At 32.3% G+C, this 22,389-nt stretch overlaps 1 protein-coding gene across 1 annotated transcript in view; it reads left to right on the top strand.

Moving 5' to 3' along the window:
* The window catches only part of Pdcd10 (programmed cell death 10), a 43,722-nt gene extending 22,283 nt beyond the window's left edge, over positions 1-21,439 (top strand). Inside the window, exons 3-8 of the mRNA XM_026403650.2 lie at positions 5,536-5,589; positions 8,087-8,204; positions 9,542-9,668; positions 15,740-15,818; positions 16,077-16,159; positions 19,183-21,439. Of these exons, the coding sequence (XP_026259435.1) occupies positions 5,536-5,589; positions 8,087-8,204; positions 9,542-9,668; positions 15,740-15,818; positions 16,077-16,159; positions 19,183-19,264 (543 nt within the window). The 3' untranslated portion in view covers positions 19,265-21,439. The remainder of the gene's footprint in view (positions 1-5,535; positions 5,590-8,086; positions 8,205-9,541; positions 9,669-15,739; positions 15,819-16,076; positions 16,160-19,182) is intronic.
* Positions 21,440-22,389: the final 950 nt, after the last annotated feature.

Here is a 22,389-nt window from a genome sequence, read left to right as displayed (position 1 = left end):
GACCTTGCTCTAAATGAAATACAAAATAGGGCTGGGTATGTGACTCAGTGGTTGAGTGCCCCTGAGTTCAATCCTTAGTACCAGGAAAAAAAAAAAAAAAAAGCATATTTAAGCCAATACTAGCATTATTCTCTGGCATTCCAGTGTGTTAATGTAATATCAAAATAAGATACCTAATGAATTAAACATTAATATTTAACGGTAGTTCAACCATAAATTCTTCTATAAGTCTGCTAATGGGGAAATTATAGTTTAGCATGGCTCTGTTTTTCTGTACTATGCAGTTTTAAAGATAAAAATGGTTTCAAATTAGCCTTCCGGAAAATAGTACCACAGTAAGCATAAATATTTTACTCAGATAAATGGTGCACTAAATCTTATCCACAGTGTATTACGAGTGAAAAAGCTTATTCATTCTCACCTTAACATTTTGATACATAATAGCTACAGTGGTAGTCAAGAAAATCATCTTTTAAAAGATTATATACTGGGATATACTAACATCTGGGGGAAATTTTAGTACTATTACTCTGCTTACAAGTCAAAGTTATTGATGGTATTCTGAGAACTTGAATCTTAGAAGTTAATGAAGTTATTCTAAGACAACAGAAAAGGATTGCACTTGTTTGATTAGCTGCTGTCACGTGTATTGCATGTGTTCTAAATGTACAGTGAATTAGGTCTCCTTATAGCATAAAGGTTTGATAATGATTGGTTTCCTAATGTTGGTTTCCAAAAATCTCATGCCAAGTCTTTAGATCAGGTTCTCATGTAACTGTTTCATTCCGTACCACTTCTTTGTGTATGGAGGAGGAAAGAAATGCCACTCACTTCTTCATTCCAGGAAACAATAAATTATGTGTCTCCTTTTCCTATGACCTTTTATAATTATTATTCTGAAAAGAAATGCAATATCTGAAGCAATACATGTCACATTTAAGAAAATATGAATGTTAGATTACCAAAGGTTTAATGTTTATTAATAAAACACAAAAATATACTTATAAAATAAATATCATTCCATTCAGAAGCCTCTGAATCAGCTATTTCTGCCAACTTTTGGCAGATATGGAACTCCTAATTTTTTCTAGTAAGCAGATGAATCCTGAATCCTGGGAATGCTTCTGCAACTTGACCTATCTACTTTTTATTTCCCCCTCCCCCCGACTTTTTTTTTTAAATACTGCTCTGCCACATAAATAGTAGTACACTTAGTTGACATAACTCTTGTAATAAAAGTGCTGATGTTGTATAATATAACATACTTAGAATACTACCAGGCATACAGTAAGTATTAGGATTCTTTCACATTTGTTTTCTGACAATATTATGTTCAGGCACAATTTTGTATACTTGCCAATTAAAATTTTAATGGAATTATTTTTGTACTCATTTGATGACTCTGCTTTTTTACTAGATAGTTTGGCAACCCCAGTAACTGATTCTTGTAGAAACATATGGAGAATTTAATATGAGTAAAATAGCTGATTGCATATTTGTGGCATTTTTGTTTCTGTTCTTCTGGCATCCTTATTTTTTGACCTGTCTCACTTCATTCTAATTTGAATCATAAGAGGTGTACCTGGAGTTTTTAACCTTATGAGTTGGCCCAGTTTAAATTCTTTTTAAGAAATAGGATCAATAATTTTGGGGGCAGGCGTGTAGGGGAAGGAGTGTCAACATGGGAAAATCAAATCTTGCCTGATTTTGAGGAAGCAAGTAGATTTGTAGGCAGTTCAGAACCAATTAACCTAATTATTTTGACCTTTAAAAAAAAAATAGCTTGCATAAGATTTTATGCAAGGCTTTTGAACACTTGAGCACCAAAGGGCTAATTGGATTTTTTTTTTTTAATTATGGCTTTAGGAAACTAGCTTGATTTTGGAAAAGTGTAGAAGTGAATTGATATTTCTAGAAGGAGCAGTGTAATAAATGAGCTTTCTGTAGAATCAAAATTATAGGTAAGCTTTTAAAATATTTTTGTAAATGCACCAAAGAGTGTAAATTTGACAAGTTTGCAGTTGATACTAAGTGCTCTCAAAAGCTGTCAAGACTAAGCTTTAGAAGGTTGAGTAGGCAGAATGTAGGATTGAGATAAGACCTGATGTTGAGCTCTCAAACTTGTCCATTTCTTCCAAATGTGCTTCAGCAGTCACTTTTTCTTCTCTTTTAGGTGAAATGGAGTATTATGTATCCTTTTTTTCTCATTCTTTTATATGGAAGTTCTGTATGACTGAGGCCCAAGGAGTGCCTTTCTTTGTTCAGATATCCATTAATGCAAGATGCAGTTGTAATGTTCCTCCTCCATTGGACCAAAAATATGTGCCAACATTCTTCAAATAAGTTAGGATTCTGTAAATAAACTTGGGTTCTGTAAATATTCAAAGATGATTATTCCAACAGCTTACAAAATGTTGGACTCAGTGGAAATATTGAAAAAATGGAAATTTTTTGCTGTTCTAGACTTCAATAAAAATCTTCACATCCTCATATGTTACCTGAAGAAATCCCTAAGTGGGAGATCTTCTAAAAAAGATGATTTTAAGAGGCCAGGCCACTTTAATCAGTTCAAATGCCATCTTTATAAAGACTTTCCTTTCAACTTCAGCTGATAATCCCACAGCTTTTTATGTAACTACTTACCTAAATTGCTCTCTGGAGGTAAAGGACAGTGGCATGTTTCTTGCTATTTCATTAACTTCTTGTACATGATTGAAATTGAAGTGTGTGTTAGTTCTTATAGAACAGAGTTACAGAGTTGATGATAGGATAAACTTCATTCTGGAAAGTGAGTAAGAGGAGTCAGGTAGCAATAGTGACTTGTGCAAATTTTGTAGCTAGACAGATCTCATATGAATATCATCTCTATTAGATGTTTAACATTTAAAAATTAATACAAACTGAATTTTTGTCTCTAGAAGATGGATAAATATGCTAATATCTGTAACTTAATTTATTGTGAAAATATAGATACTCTATAGGAAGATACACTAGAAAAATCCAAAATAGGTATTTAATAAATAGTAACTCTTATTAGAATATTATCAAAACTTACTACCATCAAGAGAGGCACTAGTAAGATGAAATGAAATATTTTGGTTAAATCATATCACAAGTGGGTTAAAAGAAAAGCACTTTTTAATAAAGGAGTTAACATATTTTGGTACCTAAGTTTTATGGGCTGAAATTATAGATTTAAGAACAGTTTAGATAAATTTATGGATTAATATTACTTCAGTTCAAATGATAGGTGTGTGCCTGGTACTGCCCTTGGACATGGAGTCAAAAAGCCTGTTGAATTTATTGCAAAGCATGTAGGTGTATAGTATACCCCAGAATGACTCCCAGGAGAGTTCTGCTGAGGTATTTCACAGCTCAGACTATTGATCTAGTAAAATGTGTCTGACTTTCCTGTGACTTCCCTTTTTTTGTAAGATAAATATGTAAACTAGAAATCTGGAGATGTTGATTTCTATTTTGGATAATTTTACTAGGTCTTCTCTAGCTTTTCTGGACCTTTTACTTCCTTGATCCTTTCATATACCAGTTAGGGCAATAGAGAATGAGTTAATGTTGCTTATACTTGAAGGCACATGTCTGACTCAGACCTTTGACTTGCTGAAAGAGGTCACTGTGGTGTAAACCCAAATAAGGAAATGGGTTTTTAATCAGGAGGGAAACATTCATCCTGTCTGCCACCCCTATCTTCCCTTGCACAACAACTTATAGTCTGCTCAACTGTATTGTTATTTTAATTACTTAAGTAATATTCATTATAATTACCTGAATTGTATGGAAGTAGAAAAGCTATTTCATTTTTGGAAACATACTTTGCTAATTATATAAACTACTTTTGTAATAAATTCTTTTTCTATATTTGCTTACTAGGTCCCTACTATCTTCCCTTTTACATACTTATTACAATATTAGATTTTATAAGCTTTGTAGAAGCCAAATTAGTACTAAGCTAAATGGCTCTTTTTATTTATTTATTTATTTTTTTGAGAAACAAATTACTTATTTTGGGAGATTTTGCTTAACACTTAAGGTAAATAATTTGTAGGCAGATTGGATTCATGGCATTCTGTTTTATTTAGAAAATAAATTGATATAAAGTACTTGATCCCCTACATGTGGATATAGACAGATGTGATTTGTTTATTTTGATATGTCATTTATAAAAGAAAACATACTTTCATTGACCTATGGGATTGGAAGAATTATTTATAACATAATATGACATATTCTTGAAGATTTTGTAGAAATATTCACCTGCATTAAAATCTATAAAGGTTAAATTGTTTTCTATCATTTAATATTGTCCCAAATAAAAAATATATGCATTTGGGTTATATTAATTAACCCAATCTTAGGGACTAACAAATTCTGAATTTAACTGAAGTTAGTTTTTTTAAGCTTGGCAATTAACTCTTCAACAGAAAAGTATTTTTATGAAATTCTGTGCCTTCTTTGGTTCACTAGAAAATGAAGTAATATCAATATTATACTATTATTTAATAATTATCAACTTATTTAATATATAATGTGATGTATATAATAAAGACATTTATCTTTTATAATTAATAAAACTATACATTTGACATAAAATTAATGCTGTTTGAATTGAACTTTATTAGTTCATTATATAAATAGTTGTGTGTGTATATATGTATATATATATAAATAAATAAAATACTGGGGCTCATTTTGACATAATTACACAATCCTAGAATATAATTTGCTCCAATTCAGTTCCCTTTACTTCCCCTTTCCCTGCCTGCCTCCCTCCCCATTCCCTTTCCTCTACCCTAGTCATCTTTATTTATAGTTTATAGTTTTTCTTTTTAAATTAGTACATTATGGAAATATATAAAGGTGAAATTCACTGTGGTATGTTCACATGTGTTCACATGAAAGTTTAATCACTATTTTAGATGATCATTTCTTAATACTGGTACAGTAGAATATAGGTGGTAAGACTCTCTGAAATCCATACCATTCGGTCTTCTGAGTATCAAATAGATCTTTCCTCATCACAACTTGCTAATCAATAAAATGAGAATATCCATTTAATCTCTGGTTGAGGGGTTGAAAAATAACTAAAAAGAAATAAGGTGGTAAAAAGAATGTTTTCCGTTTATTGGTCATTTTATATTCATCACACATAGACACATTGGAATATATTTGCCTAGCAAGACTACAGCTGTGGCAATGCAGCATTAAGAGTTCACCCTTAAGCCTCCATGTTTTCTGTAATTCAAGTAAATTTGTTTATTTTTTTCTATAAGGACTGACTGTTATTGTTACTTTGCTTTTGTACTTAAAAAGAAATAACTAAAAACATAATTATTCAAAGGTTTTTGATGAAAATTTTAGATAACCTATTTGAAGGATTAAAATGATTTATAATCATTAACAGGTACTTTTGTTAATTGAACAGTGGATATAGTGATATGATTATAAGGGAATGGAATATCAGAAATGTGCTTTTCCCAAGAAATTGATACTAATAATGATTTAAAATTTTTATTGCAGCTAGAAAGAGTAAATTTGTCTGCAGCTCAGACACTGAGAGCTGCTTTCATTAAGGTAAGATACAAATAATTCACGATTAAAATATATGTAAAATATGTGTAAGTCTAAATACTGTTTGATAGTTGTCAGTTTATTTGCTTTTAGAGAAAAACTTTTTAGGCATCCACGGGGTGGACTAGAGCAGATGCTGTAAGATATATATTTTACTTTATCACCTACCCCCATACCCTCTGGGCTCTTTATAGGTTGTCCTGTCTCTCAGGTTGAGAATCACTGAGCCATAAGAGTGTACATTTTTCCTTTTAGTATATTTGTCTCACATACTGGCTTCTTTATTAAAGATTGGATACCCTTGGAGTTCAAGATTGAATTCTGAGGAGAAACTTGCAAGTGCAGGTAGATCATCTACTTGTTTGTCAATCAGAGACATTCTGTAAATTTAAGTTTTTAAACTGAGAAGCAGTTTGCTTAAATAGGACTTTAGCAAGAAGACACATAACTATTATTGCCAAACTATGTGCCCAGGCATCCTGGGGCCTCACAGCAAATTCAGAAAGGTGCCGTGAAATATTTTTTTGAAAGCAAAATGTGATATTCAACATCTTTTTGATACTGCCTGAACTATATCTTAAAGTAGTTGTCAATTTCAACATATTATTACATTGGTTTGTGTTCCTTTAAATGGTATATCTTTGTGAAGGTGGACTGTTGGTCTCTGCTCAGATAAAAAGTAAGCACCACAAAATAATCTATGCAATAGAGGAAATGGAGGTTGCAGGTTCAATCTGAATCTAGTTTCTGAGAAATTGCTTAGTGCCTGATACATGCAACATCTTATATTAATAAGTATTCAGGAATGAAGTAAATACTTTTTTTCATTGTGTATCTATTATTTACTAAGGTTACTAAGTGCTTAGGACATAGTATTTATTATGTTATTTGAACCTAACTACTTAATAAACAGCATAATCAGATATGTCTTTTGACATTAATGGCGTTGTAAACTCAGAAAGTTAAAGACCTCTGTAAGACTTATAATACTCCAGATTTGCCATTGAGTGGGGGAAGGCAAATCAATTTAGTCTTTAAAACTTTTGTGTTCAGACATACTGCACTTAATTCTTTTATTCCTTAATATAATTTTTCTGCTGACATTTCCTGAAGCACATTGAGAAGTTCCCCTGCCTTACCACACAAGTTAATTATTATGGAGGTAGATTTAATAATGTTTTGAGAGGGAAGGTAAAGCACTGCTACCAAATACTGCATTAAATATAATTTTTTCACACTTCACCTAGTTAATCCTATAATAATATATCTTAAGCCATATTTGGATAACTTTTCTTTTAAAGGCAACTTTTTGTTTGTTTGTTTCTATCTTAAATATATCCATGGCAGAAAAACCAACATAAGCTATAAAAGAAATGAAATTCATTTGTACACACTTTATTGTTATTAATCTATCAAAGTGAATAGTGTTCAACAGCAGTTGAAATGATAGTAGGATTGAGATAAATGTATATATTCTCTTTTCCCATTTCATTCCACGACCTTTCAGTTTTTGATATTTGAGATCTAATAAGAAACAAGATGTTATAATGGAAAGAGCAATAGGAACAGAAGAAAGCTGTAACTGCAGTGATATCAGAGTGGAATTGAAGAGGCAGAGGTTAAGTGTACTTGACACATAAGGAAGCAAAAAGATTGCCATCTGATTAGGATCATAAATTGTATTTCTATTTGCTTTCAATATTAGGGTAAAACAATCATCAACAATAAAGATTTAAATTGGCAGGCATCCTAAAGGAAACAAACTTTGAATATGATTTTAAAAAAATTAAATAAATGTGCCCAGATTACTAGGAAAAACAAAAATTTGAAAATTCGCCCCATTAAACTCAGAACTCTCTATATTCAGTCTTCATATGGCTAGAAGATATTAATTCTTAGGGAGTCTAGGTAATAGAACCAATGCAAATTCACTAGTGCAATAAACACAAAAGATAGTAGATGTTGTTCTGAAAGCTAGTGAATATTTATGCCACAGAAATTAAACAGGATATTAAAATTATTATGGAAAATTATATAGCTTCAAAAAAACTATAGAAGAAATTCTAGTTTTTGTTTTATTTTTGGTTTTCCTGACATTTTTTAAAATGTAAATGCAAAGGATTTGCCCAATACCAGTGAAATGAGTTACTGTTTGATCCTCAAGTTGCAATGTTAAACTAAAAATCCTCAATGTATTTTAAAAGAGTAATTTTATGGATTACCAAAATATATATGATTGCTGTTTATTTGTTATTAGTTTTATTGTGAGAGAATATAATGGATAATTAAATATTAACTAGTTTATGTTCAAATGGAAACTGGGAACTTTGGATATAGTAGAAGTTACTAATATACAAGCTCTAATAAAGCATACTTGCTTCACAAAGACTTCTGGTTTTATAAGTAATCTGTCTACGACATTCACAACAAATTCTCATCAGTGAACTTTAAAATGCTGTTTCCATGTCTCTGTTTCAAAACTGGCATTTTTTTCTTATAGGCTGAAAAAGAAAATCCAGGTCTCACACAAGACATCATTATGAAAATTTTAGAGAAAAAAAGTGTAGAAGTTAATTTCACGGAGTCCCTTCTTCGAATGGCAGCTGATGATGTAGAAGGTATCAGAAAGAAGAGCCTTGTTCAGTTTTATAGTTGTTGAAAGTACTTCTCCAGATCATTGTCACTTGACAAAAGGTTCTTCCTTCCCTCCTCTCCCTTTACTCTTCTTATTGTAATGATAGTAGAAGCAATCTATATAAAATAGAAAAGCAGCTCTTCTTTTTTTTATCTAACATTTGTAAAATTTAATGGTATGAATCAGTATTTGCTGATAATGCATGCTTTAATTTTTTCCCCATTAGTAACATATATAGCAAGTTCCAGTTTCACTATAAGCTCTCTGGGATGGTTACTTTATTTTCTATTGAGTTTGAAAGTGATGAGCATTTTGTTTGTCATTTTAAACTTTTAGTACGGCATTTCTTTTTTCAAGCAAATATTTGGGACTTCTTTTCTCTTTCTTTTTTTTTTTTTTTTTTGTAGTTTTGTTTTTTGCTTTTAAAAAATGATTAGAGGGCTGGGGTTGTGGCTCAGCGGTAAGTGCTCACCTAGCACATGCGTGGCCCTGGGTTCAATCCTCAGCACCACATAAAAATAAATAAATAAATAAAGGTGCTGTGTCCAACTACAACTAAAAAGTAAATATTAAAAAAAAATAACAATTAGAAATGGGTTTTATTTAATATTAGTAGCCATTTTCTCAGTAATTTAGAAAATAAAAAGGTATAATTTTACATGTTTATTAAGAGAAAACAAATAGGAGATGTTTTAACTGATTCTGTGATTTATAGTAAAACTTTCATCATTGTTTAGACAAGCATTTGCAGCTTATATTAGATTGAATTGATAGAGTTGCATTGCTTCTAGATCCACATTGAACCTGGTGATAGGCTTATTTCCCCTATGCCAAAGACTGGTTGAACCTCTTTTCAAAATTGCTATTCTGTGACCCCAGCCCTTGTGTTGGATTTGTGGTATTGTGTTGTTCAGTGAGATTTCAAGAATATGTTGAAAATTTTAGTAGGTTTTGGGGATTTGACATAATGAACTGTAATTATTTTTAGTATGGGTGTTTAAAATTATTAAACTCAACTTTCCCATTAATTTTGTTTTGTTTTGTTTTGTTTTGTTTTTCTGAACACTTTAAGGTATTTCTGTTTACCCTAACTTGGGAATGCTTAATTTTTCATCCTCTAATTTTTTTACAAAGTAGAAACCCAACTGTTATTTCTGGACTAAATTAAACTCTAATGAATCTTCTTTGCAACCTTGTCTTTTCTAACTATCTGACCTTTCTCTTCCCCCACTCCCTTTGACCATAATTGGAAATTCTTTGACCTGAATTTGTCAGGGAATTAGTTACATGATGTCTTTTATTTTGTGCTTGTCCTATCAGAGTATATGATTGAACGACCAGAGCCAGAATTCCAGGACCTAAATGAAAAGGCACGAGCACTTAAACAGATTCTCAGTAAAATCCCAGATGAGATCAATGACAGAGTGAGGTTTCTGCAGACAATCAAGTAAGTGATTTTTTGTTTTGGTTCTTCCCTTAATAGCATTTCAAAGGAACTGTATATTCTAGATTTTTTTTAATTTTAACATGATATTAAGTTGAAATATTAATTTTAAATGAAATTTGAAAATTGTAAATGTTGCGTTTTTGTTTATTTCAAAACTGGCCTAAGAGTTTAATATTTTCAGAAGGTTTAATTTAAAAACAACAGTGACTAAAATGTGCACAACAGTGTAATTTGAACTGTATAACTAGTGGAAAAGTATAAATGTCAGATTAAAATGAATAGAGAAATTAGATAAATTGAAAGAATAGTAATAAGATACCAATTTTGTTAATGATTTTTATTGTTTTGTGGCATGTCATGAACACAAATAGAATCATATTGACCAAAGTATGAACCTCCAAATTCTTGCTGGTAGTATACAAGTTAAGTAAAATAGAATCTACCAAGAGACTATAGTGCAGGCTGGCTGCAGAACAGCAGCAAGAAGGGTAATTATAACACAAATGTGCTCAGACCTGGGCACTTTTTTTTTTTTAATAATTGTATCTTTAGTGATAAGCCGTGCTACATATCTATGAAGGTTTGACATTTAAATAATATTTTCATCAGATTTTGCTTCAGGTCATTGAAATAGGGGTTATAGGATCAATGCCATCTTAATAACGGTAAATACCTATATAGAAACCATTTTGTTTCAAGCCCTATTTTAAACACTTTACCTAAGTTAACTTATTGCAATTTCTGTAAAAGAAGGGGAAATTGAAGCACAGGAATTAGGTATTATTCCCAAGGTCTTATACCAAGGTCTTCTCTGCTGCTTTCTAATCACGATGTTGATCTAATCTGGCAGTTGTCAAAGGTTTTTATTATTTGAAAGAAGTATAATAAAGAATGTTTTATGTAGAATGCCAGTATGTAAGAGAGATAACAGTATTTTGATAGAAATAATAGGCCTAGAACTCTCATCCTTTTTTCTTTGACATCCCCTTTTTCCAGCGGGGAACCCCTGGGGCAGATCTGGTAAAGCTTTTGACACTAGGGAGATACAATTTGAAAACCACATTAATAATAGCTACATTTTAGTCTTGAGGAAGTTGAACTCAGGAACTGAAGAGTGTTCTCCATAGAACACTCTTTGTCCCATTTATTATTAATAGATGTTTTATTGGGACTTTGTCTCATTTATGGGGAAATAGTAATAGTTCTATCTTCTAGAGTATAGTTGCATAACTGAATTAAGAGTAATGGCAATGTAAATTTATTTCCTAATCATTTTAGGAAGAATAGTTTGCCCTGGTATGTTTTTGGATATGTATGTTATTTCTAAGTGTTAAACTCAGCCATGTATGAATAGCATAGATTGCTAAGATCTAATTATTTGTATCAATGTGATATATTCTGGTACATTTTGATACATGTCATTTCCACTGTTAATTGTTGGACTAATAGTGGATAAAATCCCACCAGAATAAAAAATGTTGCATCATTCAAGCACAACACATTGTGCAGTTACTATTTTATCTTTAAAATATTTTATTTTCATATTCAAGGTATTTATCCTACTCAACCATTTATCTTAGCAACATTTTTCATTAAGCATGTGTCAGAGAACTGCTATACTATGTATTAAAGGTGATGCTATAGGTTGTATTCAAATAGTAAAATGATTCCTGACAACTAGTAACTGTGCTTTTTTTTTTTTAATGTATTAACAGACTTAGATTTAAGTCTCCATTCCTCCAACTCGTGGTTCTGTGCTCTTATAAGTTGCTTATCTTCTGTCATTTTTATTTCCACCTCTTAAAATGAGGGTGGTATTTGTGAGAATTGAAAGAAATTGTGTACATAAAGTCTTATGTAGTATATACTCTAGTATCTAATCACAGCATGTGCTAGCATTGTGAAAAAAAGGATAGTTTTATTTTACCCCCAGTTCTGTATCTGAAACTCAGTGGTAGAGTGCTTGCCTAGCATGTGGATCAAACTGAGTGATATCCAGCACCACACACAAAACAAAACAAAAAAAAATTCCCAAAGTTGATGAGAAAAAAAAATGATCTGGTAAATATTTTCAAACTTCTTTTGATTAATCAATGCCTCTGTTTGACTACATTTGAACTTATGCAGATATTTTATAGAATTAATTTGTAGATTTGTTTTGGGGTACCAGAAATTGAATTCAGGGGCACTTAACCACTGAGCCACATCCCCAGACTCCCCCCTCCCCCCATTGAAACAGGGTCTCTTTAAGTTGCTGAGGCTAGCTTTAAACTTGTCATCATCCTCCTTCCTCACCCTCCTAAGCCTCTGGGATTACTGACATTCATCACTGTACACAGCTGTAGATTTCAAGTCTGATGCATTCAGATTAATAGTTTACTAGTTGAAACTTGATTTACTAGATCAAAAAAACATGCATTTTGGGCTGGGGATGTGGCTCAAGCGGTAGCGCACTCGCCTGGCATGCGTGCGGCCCAGGTTCGATCCTCAGCACCACATACAAACAAAGATGTTGTGTCTGCCGAAAACTAAAAAATAAATATTAAAAACTCTCTCTCTCTCTCTCTCTCTCTCTGTCTTTAAAAGAAAAAAAAAAGCATGCATTCATTTGTTTACTCTTTGTGGTCTATGTGTGTATATTCCAGTCAGTTTCACAATGGCTTCAGAGTAGTTTTTTTAGAGTTGTCTAGTACTGGGGTTTCTTCCTTCAGGGTGTTGGTATAAGTATATATCATTTGGATTGGGGTGGCATGATTTACTTTTCCATGTTTTTTTTGGGGGGGGGGGTGCTAGCAATTGAACCCAGGGGCACTTAACCACTAAGCTACATCCTCAGCCTCTTTTTGTATTTTATTAGAGACAGGGTCTCCCTGAGTTATTTAGGGCCTGAGTCAGTTGCTGAGGCTGTCTTTGAATCATGATCCTCCTGCCTCAGCCTCTCCAGCTGATGGGATTACAGGCATGCTCAATCATGCTGGCTTCCATCTGTTTTTTATAAAATATGTTACATTTCATCTGATACTTGTTGTCTTTCAGAAAATGTATATGTTTCCCAAAAGTTGCCCTACTACTAAATAGCTCAAATTGCTAAATTTCTTCTCGTTTCACTTACACTATCTGTCCCTCATCACAGAATCCATCTGCTCCAAACTACATCATTATAGGATAGTTTTATTTTACTCGAGTTCTGTATCAAGTATTTTTTTGTGCTTTTGTTTTCTCATGTAGGAAACAAACTCTCAGGTAATTACTAATATGATTTGCTTCCCTAAAACAAGCCTTGGCGTCATAAACAAAAATTATTTTCTGTGTACATAAGGAAACATATTATTTGACATAAATTATTTTATATTGTTTATAGAGCACATTTTTCAGCATTTGGTAAGCCATTAGCAGTATCTCGCCTAATATCCAAGTTGAAGGCCAAGCTTAAAGATAAACAGACTTGGTCAATAGAATCTTTTTCTTTTTTTCGATACCAGGGATTGAATCCAGGTATTCTTAACCACTGAATCATATCCCCAGCCCTTTTTTACATTTTATTTTGAGACAGTGTCTTGCTGAATTGCTTAGTGCTTTGTTCTTACTTTGAACACAGTTTCCCTGCCTCAGCTCCCAAGTTTAGATTATAGGTATATACTACCTGGGTTGCCAATAGAGTCCTTTATGAAAGTTCTGTGCCAATAAGGCATCAAATCTTGTTAGCTCCTTGTCCCAAACAATAATTTTCAGATGTGGCTTACTAGCAGTCATCTAGCAGGGTTTTTTTTTTGTTTTTTTTTATTTTTTGGTAAGTGACTTTCCTTTCCCTGTTTTAAAAGTAGAGACAGATTCTCCCGTATAAAACACATATATATGAATAATTTCTTTTTAAATTTTTGGTTTTTGTTTCATTTTTTTCCTTATTTTTCAGATTCCAAATTCTTAAAAGCAGATGTGAGGTGGGGGTCTATCAAATCTCTCCCTTCTCTCCCTGCCTTTTCTTTTCCCTCTCTTTTCATATGTTAAATACCCTATTTCAGAACCACTCTTTTGACCTGTATCCTATATAGAGAAAGAATATGTTCGTCTTATTGATTGACCCTGGAAGCACATTTTTATGATCCTGTTTTTGCAGACCATTAAATATAATACACAATGGGATTTTATGTAAATTCTTATCACTATATATTTTATTCCTAGATAGTTGTATTGTGAATTTGATGAACCTTGCTCTCTGAGTAGATTTAACATTATTTCTGGATATTGTAGTTTTTCTTGGAAAATAGGATGGTCATATGGCACCATTTTATTAAATAGTGATGGATTTTTGTACATCACAGCGATGTAGAAAGATCAAATTTGGTTGAAAATGAAAAGAGCTGTTATATATAGTCAAACATTAGCCCTTGGTGAAGTGCTGTTACTGAACTGTAGACCAAAAAAAAGTGAATAGATGGCATTTCTATGTGATATTCATTGTCCTATTCGAATATGTAATGTTTTAATGTTTTTGCCTAATACCAATGTTTGACATACAGGATGAATAAGTATTTATTTAAAAATTTAACTATTTTATAATAGTTTAAAATGCTTTTATTAAATACACATTCTATATGCCTATAATTATTTGAATTTCCACATGCTTATTTACTGAAGACTATGCTGACAAACATGCACATGCTCACAGAATCCTGGACACTGACCATTTTTTTCTTCCCACAAAGAGTGAAGCTGAGATTTGTTTTTTGTTTTTTTGTTTTTTTTAGGTATGAATAACTAAAAAATGACATGTGATTAAAAAATTAGTAATATTTATTGTTTTAGATGGTATGCATCTATGTCTTAATTCATATCTTCAAGTTCATGTTACATTTGAACAGCAAAATCTTTAACAGCTAAGAGAATGGATGTAAAAAATAGAAGTCCACCCTTAGAGAATGTGAGACTTTTTGAGAATGCAGTTATGTAGAGTTCAGATTGACAGAAAAAAAATTGCTATGAAGTTAGAATGTGGAAATTCAAAAGGGCATAGATATAAAAGACAAGAATGGTTCAGAAAAATGTTACATGATTAGGAAGGAAGGATAATCAATTCAAATGAGAGTTATTGATCTCTTTTCTCTCACAAAGAGTAGGAATATGATGATGCATGTATAGTCAAAGGATGATTGCTGGAAAAGTTAAGGTAGGGTATTTGGATCTTGTCTCTCCCATTACTTTAAGTATATTTTCCAAAAGAAATAGCAAGGTTTGAAAGATATTTAGTTGGTAGGTGGAAGTTAAAATGTCATTAAGAGAGAAGAGGCCTCCTCTCAGGAGGAAGTGCCTTTTTGTTTGTTTGTTTTGTTTTGTACTAGGGCTTGAACACTGGGGCACTTGACCACTGAGCCACATCCCCAGCCCTATTTTGTATTTTATTTAGAGACAGGGTCTCACTGAGTTGCTCAGGACCTCACTAAATTGCTGAAGCTGGCTTTGAACTTGTGATCCTCCTGTCTCAGCTTCCAGAGCCACTGGGATTACAGGCGCCCATTGAAGAAGTGTTTTAACATTAAAACTGATCGGTGGGCTGGGGATATAGCTCTGTTGGTGGAGTGCTTCCCTTGCATGCATGCAAGGCCATGGATTCAATCCCTAGCACCACACACACACAAAAAAAGAATAGTATATAAGGTGAAATGTTGGTTAATGCAGAAATTAGTTACATGAAATGTAAAATTTTATAAAATCATTTATAAAATAACCGAAGTGTATAGTATGGTAGCTTGAATTTATTATATGTGAATTTGTTAATTCAATACATTGGCATTTGGAAAGTAAATCAAAAATTGATAAAGAAAGACATAGGGATAGGAATACTTTCTTTTAAAATTGATAAGTGATAATGAAATCATGTTGATTTAGGAAGACAATTAGAATCTTAGAAAAATTTTTGAAACTAAACTCCCACTCTAACCAGCTAATCAAACATTGGCCCATGGTAAAAGTGTACATATGATAATCCTGAGTCTGCTATTAGTAGTTAAACGTGCATGCACATTTTGCTTTCAAATATAGTTGATTTTGAAGATTGTTTCCTTTCTTAACAGGGATATAGCTAGTGCAATAAAAGAACTTCTTGATACAGTGAATAATGTCTTCAAGAAATATCAATACCAGAACCGCAGGGTAAGTAGAAACCTTGCTCCTTGCCACCCGAAATATTGTTTACACTTGGTTATATTATTGAATTAAATAGTAAGAGGATTTGATTATTGAAAATTATGTTATTAACCATTAGGTTTGTACTCAATTTAAATATGCTGTTACATGTGTTTAAATAGATATTGCTAAAAATGATGCTCTGAAACATATATGCCATATTCTGTGTAAACTCTAATCTTTGACTTTATTATTTATTATTTTTTCTTGCTATTCATAATGTAGGCACTTGAACACCAAAAGAAAGAATTTGTAAAGTACTCGAAAAGTTTCAGTGATACTCTGAAAACATATTTTAAAGATGGCAAGTAAGTAATGTTGTTTTCCTTTTCTTTTAAAATTGAATAGATAATGTTGTTTATATGATATTAAAACCATGTAAATTAAGCCCTTTTATTAAAATATTCGTAATGCTCAGAGCAGTTAGTGACAAAGGCAGAGATTATTAGAAAATGAATGGCTGCTAACCCAGCTATTAGTAGCAGGAGTTGTTAGAATTTTTCAGGAAAGGGTCAGATAGTGAATATTTTAGATTCTGAGTCTGTGGCAATTGCCCATCTCACCTCTGCTGTTGTGACACAAAAGCAGCCATAGGTAATATAACTAGTGGATATAGTTGTATTCTAATAAATGTTTATAGACACTGAAATTTAATTTTGTGTAATTTTCACCTATCACATAATGTAATTCTTTTGTTTTTATCTTTAACCCTTTAGAAATATAAAAGCATTTTTACCAATTCCTGAAGCAATGGTTCTAAAACTTCAGTAGTTCTGATTCTGTAGATCTGGTGTGGGGGTAGGGGACAAGAATTTGCATTTCTAAGAAGTTTTCAGGTGATAATGAAGCTCCTGGAGATTCAGTATGCTATCCTGTTTGCATTTTAGAATCACTTGGGGTTCATTTTTTTAAAATCCCTTTTCCTGGACTCCAGTTTCAGAAATTCTGACTCATTTATCCCAATGTGGGTCCAGGGTCTAGATATTTGGTGAGAGAGCATTCCAGGTGATTTTAGAACACCTCAAGGGCGCTGGGGTTGTAGCTCAGTGGTAGAGTGCTTGCCTAGCATGTCTGAGGCACTGGGTTTGATCCCTAGCACCACAAAAATATTTATATAAATAAATAGAATAAAGGTATTGGTATCGTGTCCATCTGTAGCTAAAAAAAAAAAAAAAAAGCACTGCAAGGGTTAGGATCCAGTCCTGGAAAGGAGGCTTACATTGGATTTTATGGTATCATTCTTTTATGTAAGATGTATATGTAAATTTGGAGTGGTTTTTAAGTTTACATTGGATTGATCATAGAGAACTATAGAAAACCTAGAAGGTTTTGTGTTTTTACATATATACACATATTTACATATAATGTATAAACTGGTTCAGAGGGCAAGACATGTTTTCTGTAGCTTTCTTTCATATGGATAGTTCTTTGTATTTGAAGTAAAATGCTAGGAGTTTTGTGAACAAGCCTGTTTTCTAACAGTGTTTAAGGTCTCAAACACCTATTCTTTTTGATTTATTGGAGCTTTAAGATCCCTATGTACATACCAGACCATTATGATATTGTTGTAGTAATATTTTAAAATAAGGAAATGCACTGTAATTCTAATTTTCAGTCAGTTTTAACAGTTCAAACAGGTTGAAATATTTACATTTATCTTATACATTATATCATATTAGTGATTTTACTTATATGGATTTTATTCCATAATTCTGAGAAATGCTTCTTTTTAAAAAAATATATATTTTGTTTATTTAGTTGTAGTTGGACACAATACCTCTATTTTATTTTTATGTGGTGTTGAAGATCGAACCCAGGGCCTCCACATGGCTAGGCGAGCGCTCTACTGTTGAGCCACAACCCCAGCCCCAGGAAATGCTTCTTAATGACTTCATTTTATAAACTAGATTTAATCTGAAAATAAACTTATCTTTTTCTTTCATCTCCTGTGCAAAGTTCAAATAACCAAAAACATTAAAAGATTAATTTTCACAATGGCATCATTATTTCTTATTCTAATTAGTTAATAAGAATTACGGAATAAGCACATTGAAAGGTAGAAATTTAGAACCTACTTTTTTTTTTTTTTTTAAGAGAGAGAATTTTTAGTATTTTATTTTTTAGTTCTCGGCGGACACAACATCTTTGTTTGTATGTGGTGCTGAGGATCGAACTTGGGCCGCACACATGCCAGGCGAGCACACTACTGCTTGAGCCACATCCCCAGCCCCCTAGAACCTACATTTCAATAATCTGAATTTATTTACTGTGTCATGTATTATTCAGCTTCTTGCTGATACTTTTTTTTCAATTGAGCAGCTTCTTTAAATTTCAGTTTTTTATGTATGGATAACATGCTATAAGTTTTGTACCTGTTTTCTGAAAATGGAAAACTATTCTTAAGTCATTTTTTAATAGTAGGGGTGAATTTGCTTTGATTGATCTAATCAATTTCTGCTTCTTTTTTGAGAAATGTCTGGGATAAAAATACAAATCTTGACTTTGCTAAGAAATCAGTAAAGCTGCACTGTAGGACTAGGGCATCAGTTTTGTGTTCCAGTTTACATAATGATGGACCATTAAGACAATATGGTGGGGGGGCTGGGGTTGTGGCTCAGTGGTAGAGCGCTCACCTAGCACTTGCAAGGTCCTGGGTTCGATCCTTAGCACCACATTAAATAAATATATAAATAAAATGTATTTTGTCCAACTACAACTGAAAAATATTTAAAAAAGAATATCGTGGAGCATAAAACATTTTTAAGGAGTATATTATTGTACATTGTCAGGTCCTAGATGTTGAAACCACATGCTTATTTTATTTCAAATAAGTGTATTAATTGTAATTTGAAAGAAGAGAAAGTTGGTATAAATCAGATTAGAAGTAATTTTTCTTAAATATTTATCAGGCTCTTTTGAATTTCAGACCTTGAGAGTGAGTATAATACTTGTCCAGATTTTGTTGACTTCTCTGAAACCACAGCAAGAGATCACATCTGAATCCTCCTTTGGCTAGTTATTTGACTTGTTATTTGACCTGTGAATGAACTTTTCTTGATTATTGAGGGACTGACTCTTATCATTAACAACCCTCCAACACCTTCTTGCCAGCCAGAACCACCAGGGGGCAGTAATTCCTAGACCCTATAGTTTGAAATGCTACAACACCATTAAATCCCAAACTAGAATGAAAGTTTTTAATACTCACTACTAATGTTTTTATTTTCCCAAATGATTTTGTTGCTACTGATACATGTCATTAAGGATAACTATTTTGAAAGGGTGAATTTGGGGGGTGAAATTAATGCATGTTCTTTTTCTTTTTAAACAGGGCAATAAATGTGTTCATAAGTGCCAACCGACTAATTCATCAAACCAACTTGATACTTCAGACCTTCAAAACTGTGGCCTGAAAGTTGTATATGTTAAGAGATGTATTTCTCAGTGGCAGTATTAAACTGCCTTTATCTGTAAATTTTAAAGTTTGACTGTATAAATTATCAGTCCCTCCTGAAGGGATCTAATCCAGGATGTTGAATGGGATTATTGCCATCTTACACCATATTTTTGTAAAATGTAGCTTAATCATAATCTCACACTGAAGATTTTGCATCACTTTTGCTATTATCATTCTTTTAAGAATTATAAGCCAAAAGAATTTACGCCTTAATGTGTCATTATATAACATTCCTTAAAAGAATTGTAAATATTGGTGTTTGTTTCTGACATTTTAACTTGAAAGCGATATGCTGCAAGATAATGTATTTAACAATATTTGGTGGCAAATATTCAATAAATAGTTTACATCTGTTAAACATTTCTTTACTTGAAAAAAGATGCATATATATATGTGTGTGTATATATATGATCAGAAGACCAAGACAACTTGGTATAATATCTAAAGAACTTCTAATGGGAACTTACTAGCAGTTTATCAAATAGTAAAGCAACAAGAATTCCTATTTTTTGTCCTTAATCACTTTGGGCAAAAAGTAGTCAACAGAAATATTTTTGTTATTACATAGGGGGTACTGAATATTTTTCCATTATTTCCAGTCTGTTTTAAGAGACTTCTGAGAAAGAGAGAGCAGTTTATAGTGTCTTCACACTATAATGCCACTTTTGGAACCATGTAACATTGTAGATTTTACTCTGAGAAATTAAGTATTTCTGGTATGCTGGGCCCTAGTAAGCTTTGCACATCTCTTTTTCAAAAATAGCCACAATTAATAGTAATTTAAAGTTATACCAATAGTTGGTTTGAAATTGTCTTGAGTGTTACTATTATATACACTCTTTAAATATGTACAATTTTGTTTCACCATAGAGAAGTTTTAAGGAAATTATGTATTAAGTATTCATGTTACGTGATTTCATTTTTCAATTATAAAATAAAGGAAAAAATCAGAATTTGTTTATCTTTTATAAAGATATTAAACTAAATTCCTGTTGACAATATAATTTTTTGCTATAATGCAGTTGTTATTTTTTGCTCCATTTTTTCAAAATGGATTTTTAAAGACTTATTATCATTGACCACATAAAAGTAAATCATCTTGTTAAATAGAAACAAGAAATATGTGGGAAGAAGCAAAAACCTCGATAGATATTGGATGAGATATCATAATTTATGAACATTTTACTTGATTTTTCTTCAAGGATACATCGCCAGTAAGACAAATAGAATTGGTGACTTTACTATTTATTTTGGGCATAAAGTATCATTCACTCTTAGAAAAAAAATAAATGATTATTTGCAGAACAGACTTGTGAATATATGAAGAAAGAAGAGTTTTATTTGGAACATGCTTTTCTTACATAAACCAAATACTGTCATTCCTCCTGTTTTATTTTCTTAACAGAACTTGGCAGTTACCAGGCATGTCCCAAATCACTTGTTTTATAAGCACTCTTTCTCTTTTATTGCCGACCATCTCTGGCCTTCTGTTTTCATGAACTATGCCCCCAGAAAGGGGGCTAATTTTCAGAACGTCTTTATTTGGAGATTTTGCTGTTTGGGATGTTTAAAATACTCCTTCCCAATACTTAAGAACATGAGTTTGTTTTTTTGTTTAGTTTTTTAAGATTATATATTAATAATAATCAGGACATGTGGCTGGCAAACTAATGTAAGCCCTTTATAATTTTTTTAACTATTTATGGAAATAATTTCCAATTTACAGAAAACTTCCAAAAAGAAGAATATTACAAAGAACATCCATATACCTTTAACCCAGATTAGCCTGTTAGAATTTTACCTCCTTTTTTTTTTTTTTTAATCATTTGTGTGTTTTGTTGTTGTTGTTGTTGTCCTGCCTTAATTATCCCTCATTTGGGCTGCCTTTGACTTAAAAGGCATTGACAGGTGTTTGAAGAGAAAATTATCTTTCCCCTTGTTCTTCTCTTTTAATATAATGTTTCTTATTTGGGGTTTCCATGTGATTAAATCCAAGTTGTGCATTTTTGGTCAGAATACTTTCTTGGTGACTGTGTCATCAGGACATGACATCTAGGAACATACAATATCTTATCTCCTCGTTGGTGATATGAATTTTGATCACCTGGTCATGGTGCAGTTCTGTTTCTTCGATGTATAGTTACTAGTTTTTACCCTGAAATTAATAAACAGTCTCTGTGAAACAAGAAGTCTACATTAACATTTTCTCCCAGCATTTAAAATCCATTGATGATCCTTCAGATTATATTTTGGGAGTTTCTGTGATGATTTTGCAACTCCAGCATTCCTTCCACATGTTGCAGTTAGCACTCAACATTCTACTGAAAGCAGCACTGTCCCCAATCCATGCTTCTATCCATCCATCTATATCTACCTAAACTCTGTTACAGCTATAGATTCAGTTTTCTAGTATTTTTTCACTAACCCTCCCCCCCCCCAGTGGTGTATAAGTCATTAATGCACTTACTTTGGTGCTGAAATTGCCTTAGATTTGGCAAGAGTCCTTCTCTACTTACATAAGATATTGGGGATCTATATCAGCAGTTTCTCCATAGAACCCTAGGGCAAGTTATTAGATACTTGGATCCAGACCTGAGGTGTATTCATTGCTAATGAGTATATGCTCTAGACCATACAACAGACGGAACTAGGAAATGATGTATGTACAAATATTCATGGACACATTTTGATGTGCTTATGTACCATAAACATGATTTCAGAAATCGTGAGTTCACACCAACACTTCCAAATCCCAGGCATCCTCTCAGGGTGCATCCTTGCCTTCCCCATTCTGTGTTTCTATCTTTTTCCTCAAAACCCTGGTTCCAGTAACATTCACTTGCTCACCCCTGTAACATCTAAAATAGTTACAGAATTGCTTCTGTCAATATCATTATAAAAAATGTATGTTTGCAGTTCCCTCCATTTGTGTATCCTATCCAAGATTAAGGATAGTTATAATGCTGTTTGTTCATAAATTTTGGTTCTTTTATCCCTCCACTGTAATTGTTATTCGTTGAAATATAATCCAATTATTTTTTCAGTTTACTTGAAGGTTTAAGGTCCTCTCTGCAACCCCTA

This window comes from Urocitellus parryii, chromosome 2 (assembly GCF_045843805.1).
Source record: "Urocitellus parryii isolate mUroPar1 chromosome 2, mUroPar1.hap1, whole genome shotgun sequence".
Classification (NCBI taxonomy): Eukaryota; Metazoa; Chordata; class Mammalia; order Rodentia; family Sciuridae; genus Urocitellus; species Urocitellus parryii.
The sequence above is the reverse complement of the archived record's forward strand: the minus strand, read 5'-3'. Positions and strand labels throughout refer to the sequence as shown.